The sequence below is a fragment of the Microchirus variegatus genome (genome assembly GCF_963457635.1).
Source record: "Microchirus variegatus genome assembly, chromosome: 4".
Lineage (NCBI taxonomy): Eukaryota > Metazoa > Chordata > Actinopteri > Pleuronectiformes > Soleidae > Microchirus > Microchirus variegatus.
Genome location: NC_139805.1, coordinates 11,077,850 through 11,089,850, shown reverse-complemented (window position 1 = coordinate 11,089,850; position 12,001 = coordinate 11,077,850). Strand labels below are relative to the sequence as shown.

General features: G+C 39.4%; 1 protein-coding gene across 1 annotated transcript in view; it reads right to left on the bottom strand.

Annotated features, from left to right (window-relative positions):
* Positions 1–10,767, bottom strand: part of ptprsa (protein tyrosine phosphatase receptor type Sa) — a 115,666-nt gene extending 104,899 nt beyond the window's left edge. The window contains exon 1 of the mRNA XM_083888060.1: positions 10,665–10,767. Within this exon, the coding sequence (XP_083744186.1) occupies positions 10,665–10,761 (97 nt within the window). The 5' untranslated portion in view covers positions 10,762–10,767. The remainder of the gene's footprint in view (positions 1–10,664) is intronic.
* Positions 10,768–12,001: the final 1,234 nt, after the last annotated feature.

Genomic DNA, 12,001 nt, shown 5'->3' with positions numbered 1-12,001 from the left:
AATCCCTTATGGCATTTTATGCTTTCAATTTCCATTCCCAAACTACACTAGACAGCTTTACACAACTCTGCTCCTCTGCATTTGACCTCCTTTTACAATGTGCCCTCTGTCAAGACAGTAGAAGGATTTTCACAAAGCAGGCCAATGGCAGTGGTTCTGCTGAAGACCAACACTCTTTGATTCGTGTTTCCCCTGGACCATTAAACATTAATTTCCACCCAATTTCTGTCTCTCTCTCTCATCCTCCTTTGCTCCGTCGGATAACAGCGATGGTGATGCTTGAACCATGTCTGAATTCAACTCCTGACTGAATCAGATTGTTCTCATACTGTATCAAATGCAGAGATTTGAAGGAAGAATAAATGATAAAAAAGAAGAGATAGGGTATGAAAGAGCTGATTGGTGAGGAGAAGGTAAACCAGCTATAAACACTGATTATTTGATTTAAGAAAAGAAAATGTGTTCTCTTCTTTAAGATTGCTTCTTTTTATTTACAGTCTTTTTACTGTAACTGTAATGCAAAATGTAATGTAATTTGGTGTCCTGTATGTAATATTCTCATTACCATGTGTAGGGATAGGAATTGGTATCAGTGTGATAATGGTCAAAACCACTGGATTGGATATCGGGCAGATAAAAATGTAAAATCCGATACAATCCAAAAATCCTATATATCGCATGATTCTCTATGCACAGACTGTAAAAAATGTAAATAAAAATCAGCAAAATCATTTTAGCCGAGTCGTGTTTGTTTGCTGTTTATTTCTTCTTTTTGGGAGAACAATATCTATTAAACATTTGAAAAAATTGTGTCTTTGAAATAAATCAGCACAAGTGTGTCGTTAACGGCTTCATGGTTCATAAATGATCTAAAAATGGTATCGTTCCATTCCGTAACCATGTGTTAAGGCAATATTTCTCCCACACAGCACGACAACATAACAATTAAAAAAAAAACTTAGGTAACATCGAGGACAAACGGTAATAGTGATACCTTTATATATTTACAACTTTATTTCAAAATAGATTTTTGGAGAACAGCTAGAACTCGTTAAAAAAAGAAACAGGGTGTGATATCATTTGTGGCCACCGTGTCAGCTGTGAAGCAACATTTACAGCTTCACAAAATCAGAGGCAATGGAAAGGAACTGTATAACTGCTTATACAAGCTTACAACTCTGATTGTGTGTCAAGATAAGGTGCAGAAAAATGACTGCGCAAAATTATATTATAAGCACCAAAATACTTTGTCACATCTTAAACTGAACTCTATCATCCTCGCACATAAGAAAACACAAAGACTCTTAGACTATTCAGGAAGTAGTAGTGCATTCAATTTGTTTGAGTATTATCCACAATATTTACTTATCAAACCAGGCTCTGTTAAAGGCTAGTGATGTAATGTTTTCTTTATCGAGACTGACGCCCACATTGATTTAAACAAATGTGCTGTGTTGATTTGTAATGAGTAGAGTAAGCACACAATTAAGTGCGTTTACTATACAAAAATAATGTCTCAGTGTCTCTATAATATGTGCGTGTGTTATAATGATGTTTAGGTTGTTTTCATGCATATGCCTTTAAAACAGCCCTCTGCCACTGGCAGTTGGCCAGTGGTTGTCGACAGTATTTCAGTGCAATTAATTCAGGTATGCAGTGAGTGATTATGTGAACTCTAAAGAGTGTAATTAACCTTTTTTTTTATTTTTCTATTTCCCTCAACTGTGAGCCTCTGGGCCTCTGCTGCCAGTTACTGTTGACTTTGAACCTTTCTTATTCGGGAATTTGAACCTTGCCACAAAGCCAGAAAATATAGTAAAGTATAAAATGCTGTGCTTAAAGCGCTTTAAGAAACCCCCCGTGATGAGTGATGATATGATCACACCATATTATCAACAGGTAAGCTTACGCACACTGAAATGGCTACGTTTTTACATCTTGAACACAAGAAAAAGCCCTTTACCTCCCTCAACACAGCATTATGTTTCTGACATAGAACATGGGGACGCACAATATGGAACTTTTTGCAGATATATCGGGAGTGTTTGGGCTGATAACCGATATATACAGTATATACATTTTTCCCTAGGCCCAACCTCAGAGGTCATTTTGTCTCTTCTGTTGTGAAATTAACATTGTATTTTTCATACTTATGTCGCAACAGATGTAGATATAAATTGTCTTCATTGAACAATGAATAAACCTACATAAAATAATATTTGTAGAGCTTTGATATCAAGGAGGTGGCGGCCTATTTAGCCCACTGTTGTTGTCATTAGTCATATCAGCAGATCTTGCTGTGTTTGCCGATATCCCATAATCCACATTAAAGCAAATGATCTTACAATACTGATATTGTGCATCCCTATGGAATAGCATATTTTATATTCAGTGAAACAAGCATCTTAAGCTGTTTTCAGACATGGACTCAAGTCTTAATGTTTTTTTGGAGATTGACTTAAGGGGATGTACTCCAGAAATACCCAGGAACTTCTCCCTCTGGCAACGAATGTGTGTAGAGCAGGATTTGGTTCCCACAAATACCACATTATCTAGAAATGTATACACTTTTTTTTTTATTTAAGGTACAGCCGGCTACCGTATGTGAACCTCTCTAAACACTCGTATGTCAGCGGAGGTGACATTGAAAGGATGTTTGCGTCCACAGTGGCCATTTGTCCCCCTTTGCCCAAGTCTCTCTGTATTCCCAAAGCTTTCCCTTCAGACAGACGGCGGGGTATAGTGCTACCCCGATAAGCACACCAGACCAGTCTTTATCTGCCTGGCACAAGGACATGGTCTGAGCCATAGGGGCCCAACTATCTTCACAATCTTCCTAATCTTCACCATCTTAAACACGACCGGCTAGCATAAGATAAAAGGAGGAGGAAGAAGAAGAAGAAGAAAGGGAAAAATGCACTGTGCATACAGTCATTTGCCATCTAGTACTGGCCACTACCTCTGCTGGACCCGATAACACACACACACACACACACACATATATCTGTGTATATATATATATATATATATATATATATATGTATATACATATATATATATATATATATATATATATACCAACACTGTGATTATAAAGTGTTGGAGAGTGGGAGGTGGGCATGTGAATATGAGACCGCTCCATTTACAGTACTTTACTGTTGCTGTTTGGCAGAGGGACTGTTAGTGGGGAAAAGGAGTGGCTCCATGGCTAATACAGTAATTGATGGAGAAAAGCTTCTCCAGTCATAAATAGGATCCATTATCCAGTGAGTTAGCAAAGTGGGGGGACAGAATGACACACAACCATTTAGTGATTTGCAGTGAATGCAGCAAAAGGGCACTTGTTATCCATCTTGGTACAAACAGGTATCTTTCACGGTCCAGAGAAATTCTCTTTCCCCACTCATGTTTAAAAAGAATGTTTCATACTAGTTTTAGAGGTAATACAATAGCCTACAGTTGAACAGTTGCTCTAATAGCTGCTTGAAATACAAGCAAATAATTAAAGGTACATATTCTGTTATTAATTGCTATGACAATACTTATTCAGGAGAAAAAAATATTTGGATTATCTTTGGATTATGACATTATAATCGTAGATAATGTTTTTTGTTTTTTTTTAATAAACGTGGAGTTTTCTTGGACATGAATCTACCACTCAAAATATATGGATCTCATACACTGTCGTACAGTGAAAAATATAATATTTGTTGACGTGTTTACAAAGTGGAAGGAACCAATACGGAACACTGTGTCTCTAATTTGACTTACTGGATTTAGTGAAGCTAATACTGATTGAGATTAAACTTAATTTTCATATTAGTCAAACAGCAGGCACATGACACACACAAGACTGACTTTTAGAAAACAAACAACAGACTGGAGCAAGTTGGCGTCTTGAGTTTCCACCATTTAATTCACTGTGGAATTATATATTTATTATGGATTTACTTTCAAACTTTTCTGAACTTGTGTTGATTGAGTTATTAAACAAGTCAAGTCAAGTAGAATACAGTAGCAGCGCAGATCCACGCTGCCGACATTGAACTCCAGCCATGCAGACGTCTGAGGTGTGGCGATTTACTAGATTGCAGTATCTGTCTAACAGCTATCCGTGCGACTCAGCAGGTTGCCGAGCTGCTACAGCTGGCTGTCCACCAGTCCTGGATCAGAACTAAAACCCACCCAGTCACCAGAGGGATACAGACACGAAAAGATACCAGGTAAATACAGGTAGACTCTATCTGTGCATGTGTTTCTCTGTAACACACAGAGAAAACAAACATACAAACTGTTCCTCACTCACATAGAGCATAAACCCTCTCCTCCAGGCCTTAACCAAGTCCCATCAATCAGGACCAATTCTCGCAGGCTGCTTGAGCAAGTGCCATCGCTATGGAAACCAAGCTTTTACTTTGAACCTGTCTTGCTTTGTCTTGTCTGGAGGTTTTGACACGTAATCACTGGCATCAAAGCCCGACATACTGCTGTAAGAAAACCTCGACCTATCCAGAAATGAAGAAGGAAAGGGAAACATATATCTATAATAAACAGACTAGCATCAGAAGTTTAACAAAACGGCAAATAGAAAGAAAAAGAACATTTTCTGATCGCTAATTTGGTGGATTCAGCATATGTCAACCTAAAAGAGGCAAGGATTTTGATATTTATGACAGGATTGACATTTCTTACTGAGTAAGCCTGTGTCCTATAGAAAAAATATAATAGAGTGCACTAAATCTATCAGCGCCCGTTACAGTCTCCAAACATAGATCAAAGAAGGAAAACAATATACTTCTTTTTCTCTTTCCCTTGCTGTCCAATGTCCTCTTGAGCAGTGCACTTAACTTAAAATAGTGATGTTGAAAGAGAAAATCGTGTAATGCTGTGATCGTGTTCCTGAGCTGTAATCTTCTGCACTTATGGAAATGTGTGCTTAAAACGAATGTGCCGGCTCAGCTGCAGCCATTTCAGGTGAGGTTCCGGGCCCTATGTCACTTTGGCTCTGCAAGTTTAAGGGTTAATGAAACAGTTGCTTTTCCAATTAAAATATGAGGAAGAAAGGCTAATAGGATTCACACTTGGGGCAGCTAGCGTGTCTGGCAATTGTGGATGTAATGATTCACGGAGAGAGGATTCTACAGCCACTTCCCACAGTGGAAGATTTCCATTTTGTCCATTTTGTATCGTGTCCTCCTTTCAACAAAAAAAAAAAAAGGTTATTATAGGAATTAACTGCAATCAAACTCTTACAAAGAGTTGAATCCAGCAAATCTTACACAAGGTTGGTTTTAAGATGATTGTTCTACCTCTAAGATTGCAACCTTCCATTAGAATTATTTGGCTTGTTTATAGGAAACACAAACAAATTACGAGTGAAGTAAAAATGTATGTTTTTGTGCAAAGCCTTCCCTGTTGCATCGTGCAGTGTGGCATCTTTGTAGACTGACCCTCAAACAAACTCGAGAGGCGCAGCATTTGCAGTCCATTAGGGACTTGTGGCAGGATGTGGGACTCTAGTATAAAATCAGTTCTGGAGTGTGAGTACACGGAGGTGAAAGACTTTGCCCGTCCGCACAGCTGTAAGAAGGAAGCTGTATTTCTAAAAGAGTGGCACACTTGTAATGTGGCCAAATTGGTCCCAATGAAACCATTGTTGAAAGCTAAAGAAAAAAACTAAATGATATTAAGTATTTTTCAGCCCACTGGAAACAAACGGACTTGATTGCTCAGAGAGAAAGGGGACATTAAGCATGTGATTTTAAAATTGACACAATTATGTGTCATTTAGTGACTCACTCGAGGCAACTGACACTTAAATGATGAGGCCATGTCCGATTGCTGAAGGTGTGTTAGGTCTGATGAAAACATGCACAAGCGCAAAAAAAACTTTTTCAAAAGCATTGCTGCATTTATAAATTATAGAGCAACCTTTGTGGTAAGTTTCCTCTGCTGGAAAAAAAAAAAACACATTAAAAGAAAATCAACTTTCATGCTGCTCAATTATTTGTATTAATCCACGTTTATAATTGCGCGAGACAACCGCAGCGTTAATCTCTGCAGATGCCGCATGCTGAAGAAGCAGCCACAGAGGCGTTTATGCTCGACGTGTGACGCATGAATATTATGCTCCGCATCACAATTAATAAAGTGGTCTGGATAAACAGGAAGTCGGGTCTGCTGATTGCTACTGAGTGTTACAGAGAGTGAAATACTCTTTTTTTTAAAACACTCTAACTTCACAGTTTTGAACAAATAACTTCTTCCTTGTTCCACCTTTAACACAATGAAATGTTAACTTGTTTTCTTCTCATTGGAGAGAGAGAGAAAATTGGACTAAAGTATGTGGATAGGTTATGCAACAGTAGGGTGTGCGTTAAATTAAATTTGACAGAACTAACTCGACAGTGTTGGCTTCAACATAATTTGTACAGATGAGGAACCAGTGAGGGTGAATGACAAACAGGGAGAAATGGAAAGAGAGGAGGACAGAAGGTGGAGTAGTAGTGAACAAAAACACAATTTATATATATATATATATTTTGCTTTACATACATACTTGTGTTTAGCTTAAATGAGGAAAATAATAAAACATATTAAAAGAAGGGGCAGTAAAGGTAAATTATTACAGAGAACTAAGACTAGTATTTTTTCCAACGTGTGAGAATTCCTCTTGTTACACTTCTGTCAACTCCCAAAGGTCAACAACAGAACACGATTTGTTCATGGTGCCAGAGCTGACACATGCAGGGTCGCAGAATCTGATGCTGTGTGGTCACCATGGCAACTCTTTATAATATATATAATAATAATCATAATACAGTACTAACAATAATGATAAGAATGCTTGGACCCTAATATGAAAGAAGAAAAATAAATTAAAGTGTAAGTAAACGCCGTTCTCTGCCTGATTCTGAAAAATGCTTAAAAAAAAAGAGACCTGAGTGAGGGAGAGGAGGAAGAAGAGGGGGCGTGGTCTGGTGGTGAAATATGACACGGAGCATGAAGCTCGTCGTTGGAGCTGCAGCTACTGAGCTTCATGCGGTGAAGAGAGAAAGGTGAGGGAGCATCGGCTCTGGCATTCAACGAAAAAAAAAAGGGAGGAGTCTGGGACAACGAGCCTCACACTGATTAGACAAGAGAATGATGAAAGGGTGCACCAGTGATGCTGGTAAACAAAACAAAAAAAAGCCAGTGGCATAATTTGAATGCAGTAGATGGCGTTTGACCAGAGATGCTCACAGAAAGTAAGCATGTGTATACTAAACTGTGAGGATTTGCACCTAAACCAGCAAATAACACTACTATATACTGGTTTTCACCTGAAAAAGGTGGTTTAGGGGTTTAATAGATTGAACTTAACTGATAATTCCCCACTGAGAATATTTTGTAAAGAAATGCTCAGTTCTCAATTCTCTCCCTTTTTTCTAACAATTCAGAAATGCAATCGATGATGGTTTCAGTAAAATTTCAAGCACACCTGTTATCTGTTATTACACTAAGACTTTCTAGTAGTGCAGGGTCTTTGTTTGACACATCCTTTCTATATTGATATTGATAGTGATATATATACTTCTTTCTATATTGAGATAAAAGCCATCTTGTTTTCAAATTTGCAGAAATTCTAATAAGAGTTGACTTGATTCCGTCTTTAAAACCACAGCAATCCTGTCACTTGTCACAGAAATGTTCTCAAGGATATTTGCCTGATAACATTACAGTTGAAAACAGAAATGAAAACACAACAGAACAATCTGGGTTTTCTTTTTTTCTTCTATTGTAGATTCAAATCTTGCTCAATATGCGAAAGCCACCTATGACAAATCACCATTCTCAATAATTCAACCTTTGCAAGCACACTCACGCACAGCGTGTGTGTGTGTGTGTGTGTGTGTAACTGTGCACAAATTGTATACAAACATGCAAACACCTATACAGAACACAAACAGGGAGCCAAGCATTATTAAGGCTGAGGTGGTGCAATTTATTGAGCCATCTTTCTTTCTCTTTTGATTAAAACTGTCTCCTTCTCACCGTGATTTATGAGTGCAAATGGAAAGGGATGAAGGGCAGCGAGAGTGAGCGAGAGTGAGCGAGAGAGAGGGAGAGAGACAGCAGGAGGGAGGGATGTGATAGGAAAGGATGACATCATGCTTTCAGCAAAGCATTTCTGCAAAAAAAAAAAAAAAAAAAGGGCAACTTCTCTGTGGGTGAGAGAGAAAGTGTTGATACAAGGTGGGGGTCTGTCTCTTTGCCCACCACACACAAACACACACGCAAACACATCCTTCCTATCCCCTCAGTCTGCGAGGTGAGAGTGAATATAATTGGACAAATGCACAACCAGGCTGTGTGTGTATGTGTGTGTGTGTGTGTGTGTGTGTGTGTGTGTGTGTGTGTGTGTGTGTGTGTGTGTGTGTGTGTGTGTGTGTGTGTGTGTGTGTGTGTGTGTGTGTGTGTGTGTGTGTGTGTGTGTGTGTGGAGATTTGCAAGCATGTGTGTGCATGCTGGCGTATCAGAATATGTGAACATTATTTGTACATCGTGCAAGAGAGTTTTTCTGCGAATATGTAAAAAAAATAGCATTTTTAAAGTGTAAAGAATGAGTGGATGTAAAAACGACATTTGTATCCACAGGCAGAGCAGACAAAGGCGGTTTGGTAAATACTGTATGTTTATTCCAGCGGATAAGTGAAGTGAAGATGAGAACATGCAAGTGACGTTGGCACCTTCGCTTTACTTCCACTCTATAAATTAGTGTGTAAAACAAAAAGGGAGCAAATGTATTCTGTATGAAATTTACATTTTCAGCCAGCTGAGCTGAAAGACACTCAGATTGTACCGCACACACACACACTCAAAACCAAGCAGCTTTGTAGCAACACAAGAAAAAAGTCCCCTCCATGTTATCATGAACCATTGATGGTACATTCACAGAATGTCACAGTATGAGAGGAAGGAAACAATACTACTGGGAGATCAGAGTGAAATTTATTATCTCACAAATTAGGTGAGCCAGACAGAAAATGATGCACGAATCAACTTCTATTAAAACGTCTTAATCTTGCAGCTCAAGGGGAACAGTATGGACTAAACGTCACATTGGTTGTGTTTAAGAAATATTTCTATTCTATTCTGATTCGCCCTTCTTCAATAGAAATAGCCTGATATCCTTGTGTCTCTGCAGAACTCATCATTGACATCTGCACACGTGTAATGCACAAAGAAAAGTACGCTTATGAAAGGCTCTTCCCTGCATTGTGGAGTAGCAAAGACCTTCTGAACTTAAAATAATTTATTTTGTTCTGTCTGATTATTTTTTTCTCGCAGTGAGACGCAGGCAGAGCAGAAAGATATGATTGGATCCCATCAGAATGAGATGACACCGTAGCCCATTAAAAGGGAGTGTATATGTGAGTGTTTATAGGATCAGCGAATAGACATGCAAGCATGGACTTGACACTGACACACACATGTCCACAATAATAAGACTAGCACTCATTCGCCACTTTATACATACACACACACACACACACACACACACACACACACACACACACACACACACACACAAGATTCATAAACAATGAAACCCATGAGGGAGCCTCCCCACCACGCAGTTTCTCTGCAGAGCCTCCTCATTGTTTTGTCTCCCTAATGCCGCTCTAAGCCCATCTTAACGGGGAAATGGTGCAGAACAAATCCTGAACAGAAGTCGACAGGGTGGGATAAGAGACTACCCAACGTTCCTCCTCTGTTGCTAACTTGGGAACTTTGCGGAGAACAATTTGTGCAGATAAAGACCAGAAATTAATGGTTATTATTTTAAGAGAACAATGATTCTACGTCTCCCTGAGCAGTATTAGTCTGTACGTTTCCATGTACAGTTTAGTCGAGCTTCAGTTGAAGCCCGATGTAGCATTTTAATAGTTATATATCGGTATACATGCACTCGAGGAGAATCTGAACGAAGCGCGTCTGCCGTCATGAGGCTAGGCGGCGATTCGTATCATTCCACTTTGAAATATTCAATATTTGCACTGTGAGCACGAGTTTGGTCACCTGGATTTAGATGTTGTATTTGTTGTGGGCCAAAGGCCCGGAGTGACAACTATGGAGCATATGCAGAGCATTCAGGCCAGATTGAAGTTAGAAGTTATAATGATAAGATAAGAAGTTATAATGGGTTATGTTGGTATGGCTTTTTTTTTATCATTTTGCATCATAAATACATTTATATTGTCAACTATTTATCGTTCCATACCAAAAAAAAACACTTTTATTTCAAAATGATGTGAAATATATACCTTTTTTTCCCCACTTTACTGGCCCCCTACTGACCAAACCAGACATTCAGTGGCCACCAGGTCATTTGAGTTTGAGATCCCTGCTATACATGGAGAAGTAATTTCACTCCCATCCAAGTTCAGACTGACTTTTAAAAGTCCAGTTTTATTTGGACAAACACAATGATTAACATCATGTTAACATTCCAAGTCAAGGCCTACGTGTTCACCCGCTGTAAAAAATATGACAAACAAAAAATGGTGGTGCCATTCTTACTTCTATACATCTATAAACGTTGATCGTCCACGTAATCTGCAATGTGATATGAATGAGGACACTGAACAGGGAATGGCACAAGAAAGCTGAGAACGACTTACATAAGGCGTGTGCACTGGTGAGCAGCAATGATAGCAGCAGAGTGGCGACAGGCAGCAGGAGCGGCAAGGAGAGACGAAGGGCACCGTTGGTGGCCATCTTGGCTCCGGTAGGGGGAAGGGGGGGGTGGGGGACAGGGATGGTCGGTGCGGGACTGATCCTTGACCTGGCTGTAGAGCCGGGGGCCCCAGCTGCACAGGGAGGGTTGCGGTCTTCACACAGAATGGTTTGGGCACTCTGGAAAAAGACACAATGAAAGAAATTCTAAGTATGACATGAAACACTTTAAATATAGCATTTACAATCAGAAACAGTGATGCATTGGTTTGATTGCTGGAACAAGGGAGCGGAAAATAAACGGTGCCACAATATAGAAATGACTTCATCGTCTGACAGGATAGAGCCTCTCGAAGTGAAAAGGTAGTAGTTCTGCCTTTTGATAAACATAGACTAGGCCACTGAGCTTTTCACAACCACTCATTGCTGTTGACACATAAATGGATGCAAGGTAATAGGTTGTCGGTGACACTACTACGTTCACAAATCCTGTAACCTCGCCATCTCTCAAACTGCTGCTTCTCACATTCCCTTATTAGCAGGGGAGCCACTGTTTTATTTCCTCTTTTTTTATTTTGTTTATTTTTTAACTAATCATCTGATCTTGTCATTATTTGTTTATCTCATTGCCTTGTAATTACACAGGCACTCAATGATTCCCTGGGCATTCTCTTTGTTTTAGTCAAATTGCCATTAATCACACAGTAACACACACAACAGAGCAACAGAGTTACCAATATGTACAGCATCTACACCGAGATAAGCAAAGATGTGTTTTTGATTAGCTTTGAAGACTGCTTAAGGACACTTTAGCAAAATAAAGATCAACTCCCACGATGAACATTACAACACAAGGGTCCAAACCCCTGTGTCAGCCCTGATTCAGGGTCCTCGAGCAAGACACTAAACACCTCTTTTCAGCAGAGCCTACATGAGGGGTGAGGGTGACTCTCAAGAAGTGAGATTAATTACCTGCACATTGGGTGGTTAACAGGGCACAGTAGTGCAGACTGTGCAGACAGTGGGCAGCTTATTGTGGATGCCCTAAAGCAACGCCTTTTTTCACAGGTAACCAGAGGTGAAAGATAATATTCTGTCAGCACAAGTTTAAGGTTTAATCCATGAACCAGCCACTGTCCAACAGTCATTGAGCGCTTCATAAAATCAGTATCTGCTGACTCACGGCAAGTTGCTTTTGACAAGACTGTCAGTGGATATATTGTCAACTGAATGGACTTGAAAACACTGCAGCACTGACAGGAAGTTAAAACCACTATCTCTG